The sequence below is a fragment of the Rana temporaria genome, chromosome 3, assembly GCF_905171775.1.
Source record: "Rana temporaria chromosome 3, aRanTem1.1, whole genome shotgun sequence".
In the NCBI taxonomy this organism is placed as follows: domain Eukaryota; kingdom Metazoa; phylum Chordata; class Amphibia; order Anura; family Ranidae; genus Rana; species Rana temporaria.
In genome coordinates, this window is record NC_053491.1 from 164,544,776 (window position 1) to 164,570,620 (window position 25,845).

Genomic DNA, 25,845 nt, shown 5'->3' on the forward strand with positions numbered 1-25,845 from the left:
CCCGTAGTGGTCAGCGTAGACAGAGTATGCAAATACCCGGCCCGGCATACGCATTTTACGTCGTTTGCGTTTGTCGGGTTCCGCGTAAGGCTGCTCCTGCTATTAGCAGGCGCAGCCAATGCTAAGTAAATCCGTCGTTCCCGCGTCGCAATGTTTGAAAATTACGTTGTTTGCGTAAGTGAATCGTGAATGGCGCTGGACGCCATTTACGTTCACGTTAAAGCAAATGACGTCCTTGCGACGTCATTTGCCGCAATGCACGTCGGGAAAGTTTCCCGACGGAGCATGCGCACTACGTGGGAACGCGCCTAATTTAAATGATCCACGCCCCCTACGGGATCATTTAAATTACGCGCGCTTACGCCGGCCATTTTTACGGAGCGCCCACGCAAATTACGGAGCTACAGCTTCGTGAATGAAGCGTAGCGCAGGTAATTTACGGAGGCGTAGCGTTAAAACGGTACGCTGCGCCTTCGTAGTAGTGCGCAGCCCTACCTGAATCTAGGCCAGTGTTAACTTGTTGCACATTTTCACTGGCAAGTTGTACACTCGCAGAGCACTTAATGCACAAGTTCTAGTTTTGCCATCTAACCACATGGGTAACTAAAAAGTACATATAATAACAGATCTCTCTGCACAAAGGGAAGGGGTTCCTAACGAAGGCCAGTTAGGGACTGCTGATAACGTTCTGTAACCACACACACCACAAAAGCATCACATAAGGACTGTTGGGAAGCAGACCGGAAGTTCCAGCTGTGTGTACAGCACGCAGCATCATGGAAGGAACGCGCTCCCTGATTGGCTGCAGTCTTTAGTAACAGAGCTACGCTTGGGGGCGGGACTTGGTAACTGGCAGCCAGGGCTGTGTAATGCCCCCGGGTGGGTACGGGCTGTAGGTGACGGTGGTGTCCGGGTGGGTATGGGCTGTCGGTGTGCGGGGCTCATTCCGGGAAGATGAAGAAGTTCTTCGGTATCGGGAAGAAGAAGAAGAGCGGGCCCTCTCCCAGCCCTTCGGAGAGCGGCAGTGTGCTGTCTGTGGGCTACGAGCTGAAGGACAAGGACCTGAGCAAGTTACACCGGGCTACCTCCGCCGGAGATGTCCCCAAGATCAGGCAGCTGCTGCACAAGCAGGACATCAACCAAGTGGATAAAGAGAACCGGTGAGTGAGCAACACGTGACCAGCCTGCACTCCTCCAGCAGAGATGGACACCTCGGGGGACTCTGCCTGTCATCTCCAGGGTTCTGCATGGCAGGCGATCCTAATTACTGGATCATTACAAGTGCAGCTTTCAGCTTTTAAAGCTCAACCTGAATCCCAGCCCCACTGCAAAGGTTAACTGCTTATTTTATCTAGGGGGCAGAAAGCTTTATACTCACCTGAGCCTCCGCTCCAATGACAAACGGTGCTCGCCTGCTATCCAGCAGTGGGCTGTTCCTGACGTCCTCATGTCCAAAGCAGGTCTATGGGCGTGATGATGTCCGGAACAGCCCACCGCACAAGACTGCGGGGGTGCAGGGTTTGCACTGGGAGGATTAGGTGAGTATATCTCTGTTCTCCAATGCCCTAGACAAAAACCAGCATAGCCCCACTGCATGGGAAAAAATGTTCAGCTTTAGCCTGGGTTCACACTTTTGCAAACACAGACATTGGATGTTATTCGCACTGCATTGCTGTGCCGATCACATGCGATGTCTGTGTAATGCCAATACTGCCATACTGTTGTAGGGCTGAACTCGCATTGGATTCGCACGAAAAAGGTGCAGGAACCTCCCCCACACTGGAATCGCATCACATGGGTGTCACCCATGTGATTTGATTCCTGTCCGAATTCACAGTTCGCATTGCGATCTGCAAACTGATCTGGGGTGTCAATCACATTGTATTGACACCCACTGCGGTTCGCAGAGGGCAGTGTGAACTGCCTGTGGGGGCGATGTGATGCATGAACCGACACTGGAATTGCGCTGGTTCCCGCATCACAGTGGTAGGAACTAGGGCTGCACGATTCTGGCTAAAATGAGAATCGCAATTTTTTTGCTTAGAATAAAGATCATGATTCACATTATACAAAAAAAAATCGGGCTAACTTTGCTGTTTATTTTTTTATTCGTTGTAATATATTTTTTCAAACAAAACTGCATTTAAAAAACAGCAAAAATATGATGTGACATAAAATATTGCAATAGCCACCATTTTATTCCCTGAGGTCTCTGCTAATATATATATATATATATATATATATATATATATATATATATATTTGGGTGTTCCAAGTAATTTTATAGCAGAAAATAATGATTTTTTACATGTAAGCAACAAATGTCAAAGGTTGGGTCTTTAAATGGTAAAACTTCCTCCATCTACACACCGGAGTTCTTTCTTTTGATAAAAGAATGAAAAGATACTTTGTGTCCACTTATTCTGTGTTGTATTAAAATTTGGCAGGCTGTCTGGATTTTGTTTTTCCAGCTGTGAGAACTCTCTGCACTTGTTAGAAAGATTGTGTCATGCTGTTTTGAAGATCGAGAAGGGAAGAAGATCGCAATTTTGATTCTTCACGATTTATCGTGCAGCTCTAGTGGAAACCCAGGCTTGAAGCAGAGTAAACCATTGATCTAATGCCGCGTACACACGACCGTTTTTCGGGTTCTAAAAAATTACGTGTTTTTTTTAATGTCATTAAAAACCATCGTGTGTGGGCTTCAGAGCATTATTCGGGTTCTGAAAAACGGCAAAAAATTTTTTTGCGAACATGCTCTATTTTTTCACAACGTTTTTAACGTTGTCGTTTTTCGGGTTGTAAAATATGGTCGTGTGTGGGCTTTAACGACGTGAAAAACCCGCACATGCTCAGAAGCAAGTTATGAGACGGGAGCACTCGTTCTGGTAAAACTAGCGTTCGGAACACTCATCACGCTGTAACAGACAGAAAAGCGTGAATCGTCTTTTACTAACACAAAATCAGCTAAAGCAGCCCCAAGGCGAATGGAACTTCCCCTTTATAGTGCCGTCGTACGTGTTGTACGTCACCGCGCTTTGCTAGAGCATTTTTTTTTCACGATCGTGTGTAGGCAAGGCCGTTTTAATGATCAAGTTGAAAAAAAAAAAATTGTTTTTTTCTAGAGCCTGAAAAAACAGCGTTTTTTTACAACCCGAAAAATGATCGTGTGTACGCGGCATAACAGTTTCAAGAAACAGTTACATTCCCGTCACATGCCCGAAATGTAACTGTCACATTGTTTGTGCTCCTAACCAAACTGTCAAACCTTCCAAAGTCTGGCGTCATAACTGATCACATGTGCAGGATCATGGCAGTTGAAGATTAAAGCCGAGGTTCACACAAAAAGTGACCCTCCGCTTTTTGGATCCCCCCCCCCTCCGGTGACACATTTGACACCTTTCAGGGGGGAGGGGGGTGCAGATACCTGTCTGAGACAGGTATTTGCACCACTTCCGGGTTCTAATCCCCGCGGGGAATCCAGCCTGTGACGTCACTCCCCCCGCTGTCTTCTGGGAAACACTGTTCCCAGGAGAGAGCGGGGACCAGTGACAGCGCGCCGCGATCCTCGCGCATGCGCAGTAGGGAATCGGGCAGTAAAGCCGCAAGGCTTCACTCCCTGATTTCCTCACCGAGGATGGCTATGGAAGCAGCCGAAGGCCGAGCGATTGCTCAGCCTCGGCTGCTGACATCGCGGGCGCGCTGGACAGGTAAGTGTTCATTTTTAAAAAGTCAGCAGCTGCCGTATTTGTAGCTGCTGACTTTAAAAAAAAAAAAAAAAAAAATCGGCGGAACCTCCTCTTTAAACAGAGGCCAAGATGGCAGCTTCCATGACTGGAAATGACAGGAGGGTCTATAGAAGGGGTTAAAAGCACCAGTGTTGCGGCGCTTCCGAAGTGCTTTTCAGGCGCTTTGGAAGAGCTACCCATTCATTTCAATGAGTAGGGTGTTTTGGAAAACGCTGTGTAAAGCATTCGCAAACCGCCCCAAAGATGCTGCTTGCAGGACTTTTCCTAACGTCCCGCAAGTGCACAGCCCACAGTGTGAAAAGACTCACTGAATGGGATGCGGTTTTCAGGCATTATTTAAAGGCTATTTCTAGCGCTAAAATGCCTGAAAACCGCCTCCGTGTGAATGGGGTCTAAAAGTGGAATTTAACCCTCCTATTCTTTACAGCCAAGCAACCATCTTCTGTTTAAACTGCAACTGCCCTGGTGCTGCACATGTGATCAGTTAGGACATCAGCCATTTGATGGTTTGACAGTTTGGTTGAAGACACAAGCCAATGTGACAGTTGGCAATCCTGGCATCCCAGGAATGTAACTGTGTTTTGAAACTATTAAATCAATGGGTTTAGTTCTCCTTTATGATTTCCTGCTGTTTGGAGGCTCTGGCCTTCAGAAAAATGGCAGCCTCCAGCAAGAAGCAAGTTGTTATGAGTAAAGTTCCCCTTTAAGGCTTCATGCACACTGGACATTTTGCAATCTCTTCAAAGCCCCCCGTTCACACCGGTGCGACTTGTCATGCGATTTGGACCTGTCGAATTGCATGACAAGTCGCACCCTATTTCCGGCAATGAAACTCTTCAAATCGGTGCGACGCTGACTTTGCAGTGCCACGCCTATTTGAAAAAGTGGTTCCTGCGCTACTTTTAGCGATTTCAGGTGCATGAGATTCAATCACGATCTGTGCATGAAATCGCACAAATGTCAACCAAGTCACACTGACGAGAGGCTTTGCAATTGTGCGATTTCAAGTGAAGGCGCATAATTTAAAAGCCACATTCAGTGTGAACCTAGATTAACCACTTCAATACCAGGTACTTATACACCTTCCTGCCCAAGCCAATTTTCAGCTTTCAGCGCTGTCGCAATTTGAATGACAATTGCGCGGTCATGCTACACTGTATCCAAACACATTTTTTTTTTATAATTTTTTTCCCACATATAGAGCTTTTTTGTGGAGTGGAGTGGACACAGACAAGCCACCTGCCTGCTCAGAGCCCATTCACACAGGGGCGACTCGAAAAGGTGACCTGAAGACGACTTCAGAGGCGACTTGCAAAATGACTTCTGTATAGAAGTTAATGCAAGTTGCCCCGAGTCGCCCCCAAAGTCTTACAAGAACCTTTTTCTAAGTCGGAGTGACTTGCGTTGCTCCTATCGGAACGGTTCTATTGAATAGAGTGGGACGTGACTCGTCAGGTGGCTGTCGCCCCTGACGAGTCGCCCCTGTGTGAATGGGCTCTAAGTGAGGATCAGCGGACAGATCTGCCCCGTGTAAATGTGGTCTTGGAGAATACAATTTTGTCAGACTTCCAGCGTTCTGATGTAAATACAGTTGTTTTTAAAGGGGTTGTAACCCAGAAAACAGAATGTAACCGTTATCTATTACAACTTAAGAGCCTTGTACTTGGTCTAGCAGGGAAAAGACCATCCTGTCCGATCGCTCCGCTTTGTTGCCACGCTCCCCTCACCTTTGATTGACAGACATGAGGGGGAGACTCATGCACAGCATTAGTGAAGGGGGCGTGTCACCTACTGCCTCAGCCTGACTGACCGAGCAGGAAGTGTGTTTAACCACTTACCCCCCGGACCATATTGCTGCCCAAAGACCAGAGTACTTTTTGCGATTCGGGACTGCGTCGCTTTAACAGACAATTGCGCGGTCGTGCGACGTGGCTCCCAAACAAAATTGGCGTCCATTTTTTCCCACAAATAGAGCTTTCTTTTGGTGGTATTTGATCACCTCTGCGTTTTTTATTTTTTGCGCTATAAACAAAAATAGAACGACAATTTTGAAAAAAATGAATATTTTTTACTTTTTGCTGTAATAAATATCCCCCAAAAATATATAAAAAAACATTTTTTTTCCTCAGTTTAGGGCGATACGTATTCTTCTACATATTTTTCGTAAAAAAAATCGCAATAAGCGTTTATTGATTGGTTTGCGCAAAAGTTATAGCGTTTACAAAATAGGGGGTATTTTTATGGCATTTTTATTAATATTTTTTTTACTAGTAATGGCGGCGATCAGCGTTTTTTTTTTTCGGTATTGCGACATTATGGCGGACACTTTGGACATTTTTGACACATTTTTGGGACCATTGGCATTTTTATAGCGATCAGTGCTATAAAAATGCATTAGATTACTATAAAAATGCCACTGGCAGTGAAGGGGTTAACACTAGGGGGCGGGGAAGGGGTTAAGTATGCCTGGGTGTGTTCTTACTGTGGGGGGGGGGGGGGGGGTGGCCTCACTAGGGGAAACACTGATTTTCTGTTCATACATTGTATGAACAGAAAATCAGCATTTCCCCTGCTGACAGGAACGAGAGCTATGTGTTTACACACACAGCTCCCGTTCCCCCGCTCTGTACCGAGCGATCGCGTGTGCCCGGCGGCGATCGCGCCCGCCGGGCACACGCACGGGAGTCGGGGGCGAGCGGGGGGCGTGCGCCCCTAGTGGCGGCTAAAAGGTAGGACGTCCATTTACGTGGTCTCGCCTAGGAGAGCCACCTTGTGGACGTATAATGATGACGGTGCGGCGACGGCAAGTGGTTACTTTCACTTTCCCCAACTCATCTCCTCAGGACCAGGTAAACAACTGCCTTTCCCAACATACTTTAGCTATTTTTCTCTAAATTCTTATTTTACAGAGGAGACGGCTAATACGTGTATTTAAAGAGAGGCACAAAAAGACAGATGAAGAGAGACACAGTGACATATACAAAGACACACACATAGAGAGACTTACAGAGAGAGAGAGAGAGAGAGAGAGAGAGAGAGAGAGAGAGAGAGACTATGGGGGAGATTTACTAAAGGGAAAAAGACTGCTTAGTAAATGAGCAGAAACTCTGCTGACTTCCATCATCCAATCATGTGCAAGCAAAAATGCATTTTTTTTCCTTGCATGTGATTGGGTATTCTTTGCAAAGTGAAGCCTTACCTCATTTACAAAGCTCTGGAGCAACTGCACTTGCAGAGGGCAACTGCACTTTGTTGTGTACATTTTATAAAGACATATTTAATATGTATTGTCACAGTGTCTCCCAGTGTTAGTACTCCCGCATCCCGCTCTAAAGAGCTGCCTGGGACAGACTGACGCTGGTTAAGTCCCTGTTAAAACTTCCTGAGGTTGGAGAGAGGTGTTTGCAGAGTGGGGATATGTCTGCCAGCAAAAGGGCCCCTGTGCGATGTACAGAACGATCGTCCTGAGGGGGATGTGTTTACTCTGCAAAGACACCAGTTGGGGGATGTACGTTGGTGTGTCTCTGTGTGCCTGATCAACACATGGCAGGATACGTAGCGTACGCCTGCAGATAATCTCCCATCAACAGGAACGGTAGTATAATCTGGGTATGCGCTGTTCTCTAAACAACGCAGAATAATTCGAGATTTTCCTAGCTTGTGACGGAAAATATTGATTATACCTCAGACAGGAGGCTCATATCTTATGCATTATCTTTCTTTAATAATGCCCATAGCAGAAATACAGTAAACATTTATTGTAACTTAAAAGAAAAAATTCAAAGAACTACCCTTCCCAGCAGTCCCTGGGCCAGCGTAGCCCCTCCCAGACCGTAATCTATATAAGGGACTGTCTGAGGTAACCTATTCCTCTTTCTTCATGCGAATTAGTGTAAACAGGAACTGAAAGTCCAATTAGACATCTCCGCGGCTGCCGGGAACCTTCCGACCGGAACACAACATCTGAATCTGGAGGAAACGAAAGGACAAGGCCAACACGGACCAACTTCATCCGGACCAACTTCATCCCAACGGGGACTATAGGAAAACCAAAACCATTCAGAGCTGACCGGTCAGTCGTCTTCAGGAACATGGACCAACGGATTCAGTCAACGGCATCCCGACTCCGGATCTGGAACGTAGTAGGAGCCTCCATCTGCGGTGAACTAAACCCATGGATCTAAACGGAACAGCAATCCCGACGGGGTTAGTGAAAACGAACTGCCGGGGCGTACCAGCCTCCGACTTGCAGGGTGTGTGGTTCAACAGTCTAGAACGAGAGAGAGACAATCTCGTGACAGGGTTGGGTCGGGAGGGAAGATACTCGCCTCCTGTCTTCATATAATCAATATTTTCCGTCACAAGCTAGGAAAATCTCGAATTATACCTCAGACAGGAGGCTCATATCTTATGCAAGTTCAAAGCTATAACAATGCATATATAGATAACAAATGAAACAACTACAAAATTGATATAGATATGTGTTCCTCCGATCCAAGCAGAATTGGCGGAAAGCAATCGTGGTTACCAGTCCGCCGCTAGCCGTAAATCCTATAGGGAGCCGCCCGGGGTGATGACCTAGGAGCCACCGCTCCTCTGGAGGGGTGGGCGCCCAACGGGGTTACGTAAGACCCTGCCATTTCCATGATTGATCGTACCCCTCTGGCTAGCGTAGCTGAGGAAACCGGAAACTGAGGTTTAGCGTAGAAATGAGGAGTAGGAAGAGATGCGAAGATCGCAGTGGGACCGTGAAGGACTAAGAAATCCGTAGACAACGGAGTACGATGTGCGGGGAAGAACGGGTAGAAAAAACCGATGAAGTCCCGCCGCTGTCCTACGCACAACGGAAAAACCCCGGCTCTCCGAGGCGGGATCCGACACCTGGAATGGCCAACGTCGTGACACCCGATATGCATCTGACGGAATCAGACACGAGGGGGCAGTAGCTCAAACGACAATAACCTCCGACAGAGTGAGATTGTCCCCCCAGTCCTGGCGCGTGGTCAGGACCACTGATCACCTCCCAAGAGCGTTGATACCCTGGGTATGATGGGCGTTGAAACTTAACGCTTACTAAGTCGGTACACCATGGGTGTTATCCCACCGGTAGTAAGTCTACAAGGGAGCGGTAGTCCGAGTTCGAAGGGGGGAAGGCGCAGGGGAGCTATAGGACCTCCCGGACTCAAACGAGTCCACCAGGTAGTTGGTCATCTCAGACGAACGCCTTCATGAGGTTAACTTGTCGTTGATCACCAACTAACCCAGAGTCCTCCGGATGATCGAAATGTATATCTAGTCCCAAGGCCTAGATCAAGGCAAGTGGAACCCCCGTTATAAAAGAAAAGGTCGCTGTCCGTGACCGACACCCCGAAAACCCAACCATGCGTAGAGAAGTAGGACGTGCGTCGTGAATAGAGGGTGCAGATCCCCGTACAGACTGGGGAGAGAAAGGATCCCATAAGGGAGCAAGGGCCAGGAACACTGACCGGTGCAGTCGTCAGTCGATGGAATTGGGCGGGTAACGAGAATTCCAATCTAACACCATAGCGGAAGTGCCTGGGGTACATTTCGCAGCTGGAACGATGTCGCGTTCCAGGCAGAAATGTCAGAGATCTTGCTAGATCCGTTAGGATTTTGGGTCAAGGACCCCCCAAGCGAAGGTCGTACTGGACCGCGGATACGGTGTCCATACGCAAGAACACACCGTAGGTGGACGTGTGTGGCATTAGAGTCCTGATGGCAAGGCGGTCGTCAGGATTTCCACGTGTGAACGTGCAGCAGAGACTCCGCTGTGGGCCACGCCCCTCCTGTGGACGAGGGACCGCATCGAGTACCCCAACCGAGGTGGTTGGCAACCTATTCCAAGATGAATCCGTCGTGGAGTTGCAGGTGGACCTGCCGTGCCGTCTGTCGACCTGACGTAGCCACCACCGTAGTTCAATTATGGCTTCCGTGTCCAGAGTGACGACGTATGCACAGTGAATCCCCTGGCAAAGACGTAGGGACTGAGACTCTGAAGGTCTCGATAGTGAAAAGAAGCTGGACAAATGGCCTGGATTAACGCCAGAAACAGGCCGACCAGGCGAGCCAGTCCGCGTAAGGATACCCGTCGTTAGCCCAGCACGATACTGACCTCGTGCAGATGGCGGCCAAGTGGTCATGGGTAGCCGAAGGAGCACTAGGTTGGTGTCCACCAAGAACCCTAAAACTCTACCTCCTGAGATGGGGAGAGGATAGATTCCCCGTGATCTATGGGGGACTGTCCCGGAGGCGTGTTCGTTCGCCAGGCGAGGGGTACGAGCCATTAAGAGTAGGTCGTCCAAGTAGATAATCAACCTCACCCTTTGTGTCGCAGAATGTCGTCACTGTATACGGTAATTACGAGAGATTTCTCAAGTTACTACCGGGCGATAACCGCCCTCCTTTCCTGACCAGGAAGACGTTGTTGGGGAAACCCGGGGAGAGCGGGTCCGTCTCCACTATCGTTTGGGTGAACCAGAGGCCCTGCAATTCGTTGTCTATTAGGGCGGTATTCAGGTCTAAAGACCGAGGAAAGAGGGACTAGGTCCATCTCCGGTCCTATAATCCTGATAGACCGGCACTGTACCGTGTTAGACTTTGATGACGTTTGGGCTCATCCGGGATGGAATAGAGCCCTACCGTCTTGGAATATCTTAATCAGCGTGATCCCGACTAGCCTGCCCTCGGTGGTCGGACCGGGGTCTGATTTGGCTAGGTGAGACAGCTGGGAAACAAGCCACGTTAAGATTCGAGCGGCGGTGTCCAGTCGGACCCGTAGTGTCCACGCATCCCAGGAGGCGACCGCCCGTTGGGCCCAGCCCCGATTTGGGACCGGTCAGTCGGCTGTTCAGCGGCGTGGCCTGCTCACTAAGGTGTGGGATGATGGTGATAGGTCCCAAAGATCCAAGGCCCTGGTCTGTATGATCCGAAGGACCTCTCTATTCCCAGCTTGGGGGATTTCCCGTGTATGGTGGGATACCCCCAGGGTATGGGGTTCACCTCGGGAGTGTGCACAGCCATAAATGGTAAAGGAAGGGGGTTACGCCCTGAAAATGATTCGGTGAGTTTTTCGACCGATCTCCGGGTCCATTATGTGATATATTGGATCACCTCGGGCGGAGGTGCCCAGTCATCGGAGTGTGGATGGCATATCGCCCCCGGATCTATAATGGCTCTCTACGAGAATCCATAGAGTGTCACCCTGGGAACAGGGTTGGCGTCGTCATAGAGCGCCATGTGCCCACTGCCCTAACACTCATCATCATTCTCATCATCTACAACCTCAGACTCAAGGTGTTAGCCGCCTCAGACTCCGCGGACAACTCTGGAAGAGTCCACGAATGGGTCTGGCTTAGTCCGTCTAACGGATCGCTGCCTCTGTATGTGCAATGTGCATCTCCCCGAGGCTCGGGGGTCGGTCGGAGTCTGGGAGGGCAGTGGGTCGCAGTCCGGGTAGGGTACTGCCTGGGACATATTATTTACTTCCCCTGTCGGGGAGTCAAGGGCCACAGAAACGTGGCAGCGTTTTGGAACGCCCAGCCCTTCTCAGGGGCGGTAGACCGTTGCCGGATGGTCCGGGCATATGGTGTGCAGGCGGGGGTAACCGACGCCATGGTCGTAAAGATTGGTCTACCGATCAGTTTTGGCAACTGTGTAACACTGTTGAGATTTGGCCTCCTAGGACTGTGTCCACCCTATCCGGGGTACCGGCATGAGCAATGCCATGATATTCACTAAATTGTAGAATCTTTGTACAATTCAATACAATTTTTTATACATATTTGTATAATTTATTTATATAATGAATATATAATTTGTATAATCCATCTATAATTTATTATATGTAAAATTGAATAATGGATTTAGTTATATATTATAAGTAATAATATATATTAATAATAATATCATTAATAATAAATGTATTTATTCATTCAATCCTTAGATAGTTATTTAATTCATTATTAGGAGTATGTTGTAGGGAATAAATTCCCCGGAGATAAACATGCTATAATTTCTTTATTTAATTTATTGATTTATTGATCTATCTACATATTGAATGTTTATTTATTAGGATAAATAAGGTATATGTTCTAGGGAATAAATTCCCCAGAAATATAATTTGAGTATATATTGAATTATTTATTGTAGATTCGGTTATTTAAATTATTTAATTTTATTTATTTATTAGATATTGATTCATTGGAATGAAATAAATATATATATATCTATATCTGAAAAGATGTACTGCCATCTAGTGGTTGAAAGCATGGTGAAACAGCAGCAGGTTCCTGGCTACGACACCGCTGGGAAGGACATCCTGCGGTGTGAGGGGAGCCTGACGAGATTCTAACTCCAGAGGCGAAGTCTCGCGAGACTACGGCCTCTGGAGTTCTTATTGGCCCGAGGTTGTGAGGGACGGAACGGTCGATCAGAACCGTTCTCCCCCGTCTCGCTCTCGATACCGAGAGAGGCACCGAAAGAGAGGAGAGGAGCGGCCGCGGCGGAGACCCCGCCCCCCACCTGAGCGCGCGGTGGGGAGCGTGGGGAGGGAGGGAGGGAGGGGGGGGGGGACAGTTGCCCAGGCATGGCGCCCGCCGAGGGAGCGAATGAAAAACAGCGCGGATCCCGCACGGACGCCGCAGTGCTCCGACGTCAAAGAAAGGGAAAAAACCCGAGCAAAGAATTGGAAACAAACAAACGTGGCCTCTCAAACATATCTGCCTGACACCGCTCCGGTGTCAGGCAGACAGAAATAAAGCGCAGAAACGGGGGATAGCAGGGAGAACCCCCAGTATACCTGACACCGGGGCATTCGGTATCAGGGAGGAATTCCAGGGAAACTCCCCATGTTCCACAATACCTCAAACATATCAGTCAAGACTGAACAAAATCACCCGACACCGGGGCACTCGGTATCAGAGACCATATATACAATCAAACAATAAAGGTACATGAAACACCTATCTTGTAAATAATAAAGATACAAGAAGTACCTATCCTGTAAATAATAAAGGTACATGAAATTCCTATCTTGTAAATAATAAAGGTACATGAAATACTTATCTTGTGTGCTCTGCCATGAGCAGAAAGAAAGAGGAATAGGTTACCTCAGACAGTCCCTTATATAGATTACGGTCTGGGAGGGGCTACGCTGGCCCAGGGACTGCTGGGAAGGGTAGTTCTTTGAATTTTTTCTTTTAAGTTACAATAAATGTTTACTGTATTTCTGCTATGGGCATTATTAAAGAAAGATAATGCATAAGATATGAGCCTCCTGTCTGAGGTATAATCATTCATACCAATGGTAAAACAGGAGCTTTTGAATTGTTATGGTCCCAGTTAGCGTCCATGTTTAAAACATACGCACTGTGCCTGCCCACACACGTTAAAAAGACTCCCCTAGCCATTATTCATTGGTTGTTGTATAAACCCACCCTGTTGAAAGGATTTCCTGTGTTGACATTCATATCCTGTGAGGTCAGATCCTGTGAGGTAATTTCCCACGGAGGAAGCGATTGGCTGTTGGGGTCATCACTTTCTGTTTGTAATTGCTTAGCACACCTCTAAACCTTGCACTCTGTACATAGTGCTTCCCTATACTCTGCACATAACTTGCTTCTGGTATTTATTGCCCCGTTAAGATCCTCCCACTATTGGTGCAATTTGGCCACACCCAGTCTGTGATGCAGTTCAAAATGGGGGGGGGGGCATGGTTGGGTTCCTGCACCTATTCCATGAGGGGGGGAAGCCTTGGATACATTTATATAGTCTTTCAGATACAACTGGCCCTTCTGAGGACAACCATAATGATAAAGTGGCCCACAATGAAATTTAGTTTAAGCTAGAGAACCCAGTGAATGCTTGTTTTAACGCTCCTTTGCTGCTTGTTTTAGAGTATTATAAGTCTGGGTACCGGTGCACTTGAAGATCATTTTGAAACCCTCATATTGGCATTATGCAATGCACAATTCTGTGCCTATGGAGATGGAGTGATAGTGATTAGCTGGAAAATTCCAAGCCTTGGATCAGGGGTGCCCAACCACTGGCCCGCAGAGCCCTCTGATGTGGCCCGCAACCTCCTGCTCTGGGATGGTGGTTTGGCAAGCCCAGATCGCAGGTTGCTTATCCGCCATCCCAGAGCATCAGTGTTGTGAATGAAGCTTTCTGTATAGCATCGGCTCCTGTCACAAGCAATAGCAAATACACTCTGCTTCAGACAGCATCAGCTGGTGATACCTGAATGGAAGACTGTTATTAAAGGTACGTTTATTACTGAAATCACAGTGTACAAATGGGCATATTTGATGTGCAGTGGTTACTGGGCTGCTTTCAAACTAATCCACAGGTGTAGCGCAGACTTTTGTTATCAATGGCAAATTTGGTGCACTTTCAGAAAGTGCACCACACCTGCAGGATATAGTGGAAGTCTATGACAAAGTCCCGCTAATCTGCAGGAAAGCCATAGGTGCACGTGGCGCATCAGTGTGATAGCAGCCTTGGACCCCTTTCACATGATTGGTCTGACCTAATCGCACCCTTCATTCACCTCTATGTCCATTTACCCCCACTTATCTCCAATCCAATCTGCAAAAAAAAAACTGAAGGATCTGTTCCCTTCCATCTGGGCGGATTGAATTGGCGGGCCCACAGAGTAGCGTGGACTGTGTCCATGTCCATTCTGCATATACAGCATGGCACAGACCCTGTCATCCACCTGTTCTGCTCATTGTGGCCCGCGACTGTGATGGACCGTTTTCATCAGACGAACCGATCGTGTGTGGGCCCCATCGGTTATTTATCCATCGGTTAAAAAATTAGGAACTTGTTTTAAAATGATCTGATGGTTAACTAACCGATAGAAAAAAACGATCGTCTGTGGGTATGTCCATCGGTTAAAAATCCACACATGCTCAGAATCAATTTGACGCATGCTCGGAAGCATTGAACTTAATTTTTCTCAGCACTTCGTTGTGTTTTACGTCACCGCGTTCTGAAAAAGATCGTTTTTTTTAACTGATGGTGTGTAGGCACGACTGATGAAAGTCAGCTTCATCGGATATCTGATGAAAAAATCCATCAGACCGCTGTCATCGGATGAACCGATCGTGTGTACAGGGCATTAGTGCACTCTATGGAGGTTTCTTAGCAAGGGCTTCTCAGCCCTTTTTATATCATGAAAGTTGTAATGTATTTGATAACTCCCATGGTAAATGTATGCTATTTTATTTTTATTTTTTCATGGTGGATCCGAACAGTCAACCTGCTGCACCGAAGTGCAGCTTGCTACCCACTACACCATGCAAGATTGCCCCTGTATGCTATTTTTTAAGGGGAAAATGACTGCATAGGTGCTTTTGTGTTAAAAACGGACCGCTGTAGACTCTGTGCAGCTGTTTTAGAGAATGAGCAAGTATATTTTTTTATTTTTTTAAGCGTTTACATTTTTTTTAGCCCTATATGTATGATCTTATCTTTTTTTTATTTTTTTTTTATTTTTTATAGGGGTCTGTACTTCTTGCATGTTTGTAAGATAACAAAGATGTCCATGGGTTATCAGCAATAGGTGCACCACAATCCAAGGAATAGTCTGTTAGCTGTATTTTTACACAACCTCCAAAATGTCAAATTGTCAATTGACTAGTCATACACTTTAAATACCTAGGCCCGGATTCACATACATCGGCGCATATTTATGCCGCCGTAGCGTATCTTTTACGCTATGCCGGCGCAGCGCACAGATGTAAGCACAGTATTCACAAAGCACTCGCCCCCAGTCGCTCTCAAATCTACGCTGGGTTTCCTGAGCGTAAGCCAGCGTAGGTGGAAGTGGGCGTGAGCCATGCTAATGAGGCGTGACCCCATGTAAATGAAGGACTGAGCTTCATAAAGTTACGAATAACGTACGGCGCATGCGCCGTCCCGTGGACGCATCCCAGTGCGCATGCTCAGAATTACGTAGAAACAACTGCCTAAGATACGTCTAATCACTGCCTACTGCCTACGCCTAGCCCTATTCACGTACTACGTAAACGACGTAAAATACGACGGCTGTGTTCCCTGGTCCATACCTTTGCATGACTTGCGCCTCCTATATGGGGAATAACTTTACGCCGGACGTACGACTTACGCAAACCGCGTATATTATGTGCCGGGCGCAACTACGTTTTGTGAATCGGCGTATCTCCCTCATTTGCATATGTGCATAGAAAATCAATGGGAGCGGAAAATGCGCCCAGCGTAAATATGCGCCCACGATACGACGGCGCATAGATAGACTTACGCGGCATATCTCGAGATACGTCGGCGTAAGTGGTTTGTGAATCCGGGCCCTAGTCTGCAAAGCTGGACTATTCCCAGTGACCATGGCAACTGAAAAAAAAACTCTTTGACTGGGTCATTAAGAGTAAAGGTAGTCCCCCCTTGTACCAGACCCTGCACCCAGCTGGCCTATTAGGGGGGCCTCACAGCACATCTTCTGTGGGGGGGGGGGGGTCTGTTCACTGAGGAGTCCAGGCAGATTCAAGGAAAAAAAGTAAAGTTCCTTCACTGCTAAAGTAATCACTAAACAATGAGAGCATTGGAGAGGGAGAGGAGAGTCTAGGAATGTATATTGTGCAGAACGCTCCACTGCCTCAGGTCCTAATGTCTGTATTGACAGTCGGTGTTTGTGCAAGACAAACTGGACTAAAACTGGCCATAGATGAGTAGCCTTTTTCATTCAGCCAGTAGGATGAACAAAAAAAATCAATAAGATGGACCGACTTGTGTACAACTAGCCTGCTTATACATGGATCAATATTTAGACGGTCCCTGCTGAACTGGATGAATATTGATCCATGTATGGCCAGCTGAAAGTGGTTCTAAAAGTACGATGTTTTTACCTTGAGGCTGGGTTCACACTTATGTGATTTGGATCCGGTTTCCCACACATCTAATTCACAATAGCAGGGGATTTTGACTGGCTCTCTATGGAGCCGGTTCACACATCTCCAGTGCAAATTTGCAAAAATGCTGTGCGTCTTTTGGTCCATTTCAGGTCCGAATTCAGCCCAAAATTTGGCCTGAAATAGGACCTGAAACGGTGAACGGGGACGCACTGGACCCCTACTGTGAGCCGCATGTGAAGATAGTGTGAACCAAGCCTTGAGCTGGGTTCACATTATTGCAAATTGGATACGGAATACTCTGCATCCAATTCGCATGTCTGGAGATGTGTGAACCAGTCACCTCCTGAGTCACTCCGATGCATATTGCACAGGAGTCCTCTGTGTCTTCTGGCCTGAATTCGGTGATAAATTCGGACTGAAATCGGACCTGAAACGGTGAACAGGGACGCACTGGACCCCTGCTGTGAGCCGCTTTGTGCTGCAATGTGAACCCAGCCTCATGCATTAAGATAACACCCCCCCTTATACTTTCTGGAGCCCCAAAATGACCTACCTTCCAAAGATACTCTACACTTTAGGATATTACGTATTCTTCTACATATTTTTGGGGGGAAAAAAATCGCAAGAAGCGTCTGGTTTGCGCAAAAGTTATTGCGCTTACAAAATAGGGGACAGAATTATTATTTTTTATTATTTTTTTTTTACTACTAATGGCGGCGATCAGCATTTTTTTCATGACTGCGACATTATGGCGGACACTTTTGACACATTTTTGGCGCCATTCACATTTATACAGCGATCAGTGCTATAAATATGCACTAATTACTGTATAAATGTGACTGGCATTGAAGGGGTTAACACTAGGGGGTGAGGAATGGGTTAAATGTGTACCCTGAATTGTGTTCTAACTGTAGGTGTAGGGGGGGTGACTGGGGGAGGTGACCGATCTATGTCCCTATGTACAAGGGACACAGATCGGTCTCCTCTCTCCCCTGACAGGACATGGATCTCTGTGTTTACACACAGAGCTCCATGTCTTGTCCCTGTAGCCGCCGATCCCAAGTTCCTGGCGGACATCACGGCCGCCAGGCACTCGCATCGGCATCTCAGCGATGCGGCGAGCACGTGCGCACCGCTGCAGGAAGCGCGCGTGCCCATGCCGCTGGATGCGCGCAGAGGCCGTAAAAACACGGCCAGTTAGAGATTCAGAACCACCCCGCGGCCATATAAAGTCGGGTAGTGGTTAAAGGAGAAGTATGGCCAAAGCTCTTCTGACCTGACTTCTCCTGTAGGTCACAGGGGTACATTTCGTTTTGCACTCCTGTGACCCGTATTCAGCCATTCATGTCCACACTTTTTTTAAAGGATAGAAGCATCTGTGTAAATGGCAGGAGATAAGAGAATCTTACAGTTATTTCTCGTTTGCCTTTTAATGTGCAAGATCAGCTTAGCAGTACAGCATATGTTTCTTGGTCCGGAATTGTAGACTAGGCATTTGATACACTTTTCTTTATCCTATATGAACTACATTCATACCGGGTCTGGATTCCGCTAATAACCCATAACCCTATTTAACTGTAATCAGATGACTAGCGTTGTTGGCGTGGTTCTTTTTCAGTTATTCCCAATGTTGTGCAACTTGTTTTCAGTTGAAATGTTAATGACTGTTCTGCTTCCAGTTCACATTTCCCTTGTATTAGTGGGGCATCTTGGTGTACTCGCTGCCATGGTAACCACTGCAAACATCTTTTGTCAAATATGCAAGGTGCTCATTAATGTGCCCTCACATGTCTTGTCACAGAATAGATCTGCTCTGTATTGTTTTCTGTCATTACATTTACATTCCTTACACATTCCTTCTGCCACCTTTTCACTGTGTAGTTTTACATTTTTAAAATGCATTTAGTTGTTTTGCATCCTCTAGTTAAATGCAATTCTGTTGTTTTTATTTTATTTATTTATTTCAATGGAAGTCCTTCTATCAGAAGTATAAGTAACTCCATTAGACCATGGCTCATTCTTCTGTTTAACAATCTTTATGTAGGCTTGACCTATTAAAGCAGACTTGTCTGCAGGCTACGGAAGGTAATTCTAAGATTAGCATGGTATAATCTCTATGGACCTTGTAAGAAGGGCATTTCTGCCAGCTGCCTTGTATTCTCCCGGAGTTTATTTTGCTTTTTTTCCCTCTAGAGTCTTGTTATATAGTATCCATGCAACATTGTCTAAATCTCTTCAAGGATAAGTATAATAAACGCAGCACATTTTTTTTATTTATTTTTTAATCGGATTTGTTTCCTTTCCTAAAAGTACACTTCAGTTGAAGCTGAAAATTAAATCTTGAGATGGAATCAAGGTGAATAGCTTTCTTGCTAAATAGTTTAGTTTCTTATCTAGACATAGCTGTACTGTAATCCCCCCCCCCCCCCTCTGTTTTTTTGTCTTTGATCTTGTAATCCTGGAACGCACCCCCTGGGGATGAAGGAATGCACTTATTTTGCAGTCACCAATAGCGGCTACCAATCGCATGCATGGAAACTGAGAGAGCAATTTAAACAGATGGGCACCGCTCCAATCCATACCAGGCCCTTTGGTCTGATATGGCTTTTAAATGGAACCCATGCCAGAAAAAAAAATTGTGAGGTTCCCCCCCAAAAAATCCATATCGGGTCCTTCGGTCAAGTATGGATTTTAAAGGCAACCCCACGCTCCAAAAGAAAAAAAAAGTGCGTGTGGTCTGTGACGAACGCGAGTGTCAGATCTCCGCCCTCCGCGCCAACTTGCGACGAAGGACAGGCCGACCTCACACCACGCTGTCACTTGCATAACAATGCCACTCTCAGCTGCGCCCAGCACAAAAATTTCCCAGCTTGCGGGACCACAATCTAAGTGCTAGTAGCCTGAGAGCGATTGTCACTGGGCTAATGACACAATTAACCCTTTAACTGCCACCACCAACATTGATAAGGAAGCGTTGGTACTCCCGTCAATTAGCAATACCAATTAGGATTTTAGAATAAGCGTCTGCTCAGAGGCCTTACTCTACACCAGTAGCGCTCTTCAAAAGGCAGAGGTTCGTTCATAGCTTGCATTAAGAGTTTTAGAGACAAGGTTAGCACTTTTCAACATAAAAGGTTTATTACGAAAAGGGCAAACTTGATGCAATAAAGTGTTACAGAAAAATATGTTTTAAAGAGATAACGACAATATACAGCGACAAAGTAATAGGGTAGAATTGAAGAAGAAGAATACTTGCAATTAATGTCCAAGGTTGATCAGAGTTCGATCGATGAACTGGGTAATCGGTTCTCAAACTTGGCAGATGCTCTTGCTTGGATGGTAAAAGGAGCACTCCCTTGACTTGGCATCTCCTCTTTTCTGTCCGATCAAAAAGGGGTGTTGACACGACCAGTAACCAATTGTCTGGTCATCTGATTTAGGGGCTGGTTACTGGGAGGGTCCACATTCACGCCCATAACCCAGGTACACTTTGTGATACATATTCATATCTCTGCAGTTCTAATAGTTACAGACTACCAACATCCGTGTTATTGTAGAGCGTGATATTTGCTTTAAGAAAAGTCCAAACGTGACAAGTCTACCATGGTTAATCTACCTATGATGAATAAATGGGGCCAGGGGCCTTCCGTATGATTGATCATATTCATGTCTGGGCTCGAAACGTTACAAATTATCTGAGGAAACTAAATATGTCTGTTGTTGGGCTGTGCTATGAGTTAGCTGGAAGTTATGAAACATGTGTAACGTTCATACTTATTCCTTAGTCTTCAGCGTTTATGAGTCGAAGGCATTTACGACAGGGGTCTGTGGACTCTCTGAGGTGAGAGGACGACAGTTTTACGACAGGCCAGGAACCCTGCCAGGAGACATTAAGAAACCTAGGTTGCTCTGTTTCTCGGAGGAGATAACAGATCTTTTGAAGTAGAATGCCTATGAATTCCTGAGAATAAGGGAGGGAGGGAGTGAGTTTCTTTCCACTGCTTATACTGTTTTAAAACAACATGGCTGCTGTATGGTTCTTACACAACAGCTAGTCGCGTGTCCAGCGCGCAATATCGTTACAGTCCCCTATAAAATCGATACCAGACCCTTAGTCAAACATGCAGGCTGCAAGACACATGCTAAGGCATGTTAAGACACATTCAGGTGCGCCATTTTATTCATTTCATTGGCCAGAATATTGATTTATTCTGACAATTGAAATTAATTTTTTTTTATTAACTCAATCACTAAACGCGCCTAGCGTTTAGGCGCATTTAGATGTGTCTACAAGAGTTAAATACTTAAACACCCAAGGTTCAAAATATCCCCTATTAACTCCCTAGCATAAAATAGGGGTGCCCTTGACATAAACACTAGCCTTCTTCAAGTGTCCTGATATAATCTCTTTATTTTTTATGTATTCATCTATATTGGGCAAAAACAACAGAATCAATCTTCTCCACATAAAAAAAAATGTAAATATCTATTTTGGTCCAAACTCTTATACCAGCGCTACATAAATCTAATCTCCAGCCAAACGGCTGAATACACTGGCAAAGGCTAATTCCAGCTTGGGCAGAAAAAAAATAGATCCCCGGACAGTTTAAAAAAAAAATAATACAACTCCGGTTACTATATTCACTCCCTTTCCGCCACTCTGCCTGCTAACCTCATTCAACTCCCTTCTTATGGGCACCATGGCCAGCCCTGGACATGATGAGGATGCTGTTGAGAGAGGCACCACGTCATTATGTGGTGCAGCTCCCTGCAGCATTTGGGAACCTAGCCTTACCACTGGAGGGAGAAGAGAGCCTTACCACTGGAGGGAGAAGAAGGCATGTTACCAGACCAAAGACACCTGGGAAAAAAGATATGTATACAGATTTATATTTTAAAGAACTTGCAGGCATTTTAAAATTCTTAAAGTTGTCCTTTACACCGTACATCTTGGTCATTCGTCAAAAGTAGGGATGCTCAAAAATTTTGGCTGCAGAAAAATTTTGGCCTGAAAATGGCCTTTTAGGGAATTTTGCCAAAAATGGGGCGGGCCTGGTACCACCCATTATGGGGGTGTCTTTCTGGTGTGGCGCGCCACAGTCCTCTCCTCTCTATTCCTCCTCCCTTCCCTTGCACCTCACGGCCAATCTCCGTGTGTCACAGAGCTTAACTACACAGGCCGCAGTAACAATGTCCCGCCTCCTGTGACAGACGGCACACTGATCCAATGGTGGGACATTGAATCAGTGTGACGTGATCACAGGAGGCGGGACATTGTTACTGCGGCCTGTGTAGTTAAGCTCTGTGACACACGGAGATTGGCTGCGAGGAGCGAAGGCACTGACAGGCACAGGTGAGGCTGCATCTGACAGGCACTAGTGAGGCTGCATTGATCTCCTGTACCATGTCTGCAGTCTCTGACCACCTTCTGTACCATGTCCGCAGTCTCTGACCATCTCCTGTACCATGTCCGCAGTCTCTGACCATCTAATTTTCGGTATCGGTTTTGGTTTTTGGCCTAGTGTCTTTTTTTTCATTTTCGGTATCGGTTTCGGCACCAAAAAACCCATTCAGTGCACCCCTAGTCAAAAGCAGCCTATGATTTAATAATGGGAACATAAGCATGCTACTTAGGTCATCCACCTGTAAGCCTGTTCTGGAAGAGAGGCTGATGGCAGTGAGCAAAGCCCTGATTGGCTCTCGTTCTTCCACTGCTGTCCAGGATAGGTGAAGTTGGTAGCAAGATATTTGCAGCCACTTAGTGACCTATTCATAGTGGAGTGAGGATAATGTTATCTGCATTTTTCTGGACACCACACTGCTTACTGTACACTGTGTCTGTATTTATAAGCCAATTATAAAATGCTGGTCACAGTGTGGATCGTGCAGTGTCTCCTGAGTTCTCGCTGTGTGATTGGAAGAGGGGCCGGTCACGTGACTTGCATTACGCTCCTTTTTGCTTTGGGACTGTCATCACTAAGGCCTCTTTCACACTAGCGGACCGTTTGTCCGTTTATTACAAGTCCGTTCACGGACTTGTATTGCATCCCTATGGTATTGCGTCCGTTAGCGGATGGAGCATCCGCTAACGTCCGCAACCATCCGCGTCCGTCAGGATCCGCTTTTGCGGATGGAAGAAAACCCTATTTTTCGTCCGTCCGGCGGAACGGATCGGATGCAGACGGACAGACGGTTCGTCTGCATCCGATTCCCCATAGGGGAGAGCGGAGGAGAGACAGGGCGTTCTCTGCACTGTGTGCGGGGACCGCCCTATCCGCCGACAGCTCAGCGGGGATCCGACGGACACACACGGAGCGGACACAAAAACGGTCCGCTCCGTGTGAAAGGCCTAAGGATTTATGGTGACTGAAAGCTGATTTTCTGCCTTTTTTTTATGAAATGCTGTAGAAAAAAAAAATGTTGTACAACATATTTTTGGGGCTCATTCTTGATTATCATTTGTTTTGGTTTTAGTTACTTGTATCAGCTGCTGGAGAAATTATGAACTGTTGTCTTCCTATTAACACCAAACTGTTTACACATACGGTAATTCTCTAGGGCAACTTATTAGGTTGTCAATTTACAGCAACTGCAATTTGTTTTTTCCTTGGTGTTTAAAGATATATAACATGGTTGTTATAGAAACCTGGGATTGGACGCTTCACACTGACATAGGAACCCTGCACCACACATGTTCCATTGTATTGTTCAGTTGTAGTCTCTGTGCTACTGCTTATTTATTATTGTTTTAACATGTTTTCATTTTTAAGATTCGTCATACTTTTGTGATTTTATATTAGTCTATTTCCATTGGCTAAAAGGTAAAACAAAAAAATAACCCAAAATATAATGTGTTGTTGTTATACAGGATTTATATAGCGCCAACAGTTTACGCAGCGCTTTACAACATGGGGGTTATCCAATGTTATATATATATATATATATATATATATATATATATATATATATATATATATATACATATACACATTATTGGGGCGCCTGCCTTTACACGCACTTGAACTTTAATGGCATCCCAGTCTTATGCCTCATACACACGATCAGATAATCGTACCACTTATCGTTTTGCATTTTGTTGCATAATACTAATATTGAATTCAACAGTGTATTTTGCGCTCTACGAAATGTACGTTTTTTTAATTTATTTTTTATTTCTTACGATTCTGGAAAACCTTCCTGTTTGCGTAGCTACGTATCAGAAATGATGTCAAATACGCGTGACCCCTGTGTTTGCCACATCTTTTGTCTTTTCGTTTGTATTGTAGAGGCATATTAAAGTATAAAAAATTTCTGTTTGTGTGTGTGTGTGTGTGTGTGTGTGTACACACGTGTTTGGAGCATTTACGCTGTCCCATCTCCTTCCGGTTTAATTTTGTGTTTCTGATTGATTTTTAGCGGACGCATACCATGCTGGTTAAACGATTGACGATCGATGGGCTATTGTCCGAGCAAAGTTTTAGCGTTTGTCCCTACGGCTATTGTTGGACAAACTGTCATCATCGGCTGTCGTAAGCTGTGTACTACTGATTAGACCAGGGTTTGACAAAACCTGGGTGCCAGGTCGCAATTGCGACTAGAATTGGTGACCTGGCACCTGGGGTGGCACAACTGGGAGGTATCCTGCGTCTCCGTGCGCCCCACTTCCCCCGCCACGCGATCGCATTTGGCCGCACCGGTCGGTAATTTAGGCCACGGCTTTGCAGCCTTCTGCAGGCCTATGGTTCCTTCTGTGATCTGGCGCCATCTTGCGGTGGCCGTTGGTATGACAAGACAACCAGCAATGCTAATAGAGCTTCCCCTGTCTGTTTTCACTGCCATGTCCTTCCCTCTAATTAGAACCCCCAAACATTTTGTGTGTGTGTGTATGTGTGTATATCTATCTATCTATCACTCACTCACAAACACCCTAGAGAATGACGAAATAAAGAAAAATATATATAAAAAAGGAACTAAAAAGAATTAAAAAAAAAAAATATTACATTTTTATTTTTTTTCTAAAAAATAAAAAAAAAGTGACTTGCCATCTGGGGTCCTGTGCTCACACACACACCACATCCACTTCACATCGGTTTAGCCCAAGTCCACTGTGCGTGACTTGGGAGCAGCAACGCCACGCCAAGGCCCCAATGGTGTTGCTGTCCATTCATACCACATTCACACGGTCGTGGGGATAACCTCTCCCCGACGACCCAAGGTGACATGCCTTGCTGGCAGGAATGTCACCCACACAGTCACACACCAGTTACACTGTAGCCCGCACTACTGACCGTGTGCAGTCATTACAAAAAAAAAGGATCATGCCATTGGCCGACATGGCATGCCCTTACTGGAGGACGGCACATCCTTCTGTGCACGACACTCCAAAATAAAAAAGCTCATAATCTGAGCAAAAAAAACAAACACTAATTTGCCCTGTCGTGGGCCAGGCATGGTGCCACGGCTCCGGCTCCTCAGTTGTCTGGGGGGAGCCTCGGGTGTGGGGGGTGTGGGGCATCAGGAGGAGAATAATCCCCTACTCTGTCACTCCCGGCAGATGCTGGCTGCCAGCCCTCCAATGCAAGGGCAATGCGGGTGAGGACAGCGTTCATCTGCGCCTGCATCCGCAGCTGGTGGGTGGTGGTGTGGCGCCTGGTCTGCCGTCCCTCCGCCTCGATGGCAGCAGTGTTGGCCTGTATAGCCACTCCCAGGCTCTTCACCTCTGCCACGAGGCCTGCTGTTGTGGCCTGCAGCTCCCGCGCAGTTGGCACTCACATCCTGCAGGCTGTCAGAGATTGAGGTGCTCTGCTCAGCCTGCTGTGTGAGGCACTGCTGCACAGTGGCTGCGGTTCCCTGCACAGCCAGTGTGCATTCAGCCTGGGTCTTGGCTGAAGAGGCCAGGCTGTCTGCCACACGGCGCAGGTCACAGGCAATAGCACCCATGTGGCGCGTCTTGTAGGAGTGATTCGGGAACACCCCTTGTCTTACGCAAAGCCTTCCTGGGGGCTGGAGAGGCTTGGGCCCGTATGTATGGGGAGGCCCTTGAGGGGCTTTCCCTGATTGGGGAGGAGGTTTGGGAGGGTCCAGGGATGATGTTCTCCTCCTCGAGGTAGACACCTTCCTCAAGATCCACATGCTCCTCCTCAACTTCCCCGGAGGTGTGGGCACACTCCTCCGGGGATGGTGTGGGT

The 25,845-nt window shown here is 46.6% G+C and overlaps 1 protein-coding gene across 3 annotated transcripts in view; it reads left to right on the forward strand.

Annotated features, from left to right (window-relative positions):
- Positions 1-830: 830 nt before the first annotated feature.
- LOC120931860 (ankyrin repeat domain-containing protein 26-like) overlaps positions 831-25,845 on the forward strand; it is a 138,271-nt gene continuing 113,256 nt past the window's right edge. For all 3 annotated transcript variants that reach the window (XM_040343752.1, XM_040343753.1, XM_040343751.1), the window contains exon 1: positions 831-1,160. In XM_040343752.1, the coding sequence (XP_040199686.1) occupies positions 955-1,160 (206 nt within the window). In that variant the 5' untranslated portion in view covers positions 831-954. The remainder of the gene's footprint in view (positions 1,161-25,845) is intronic.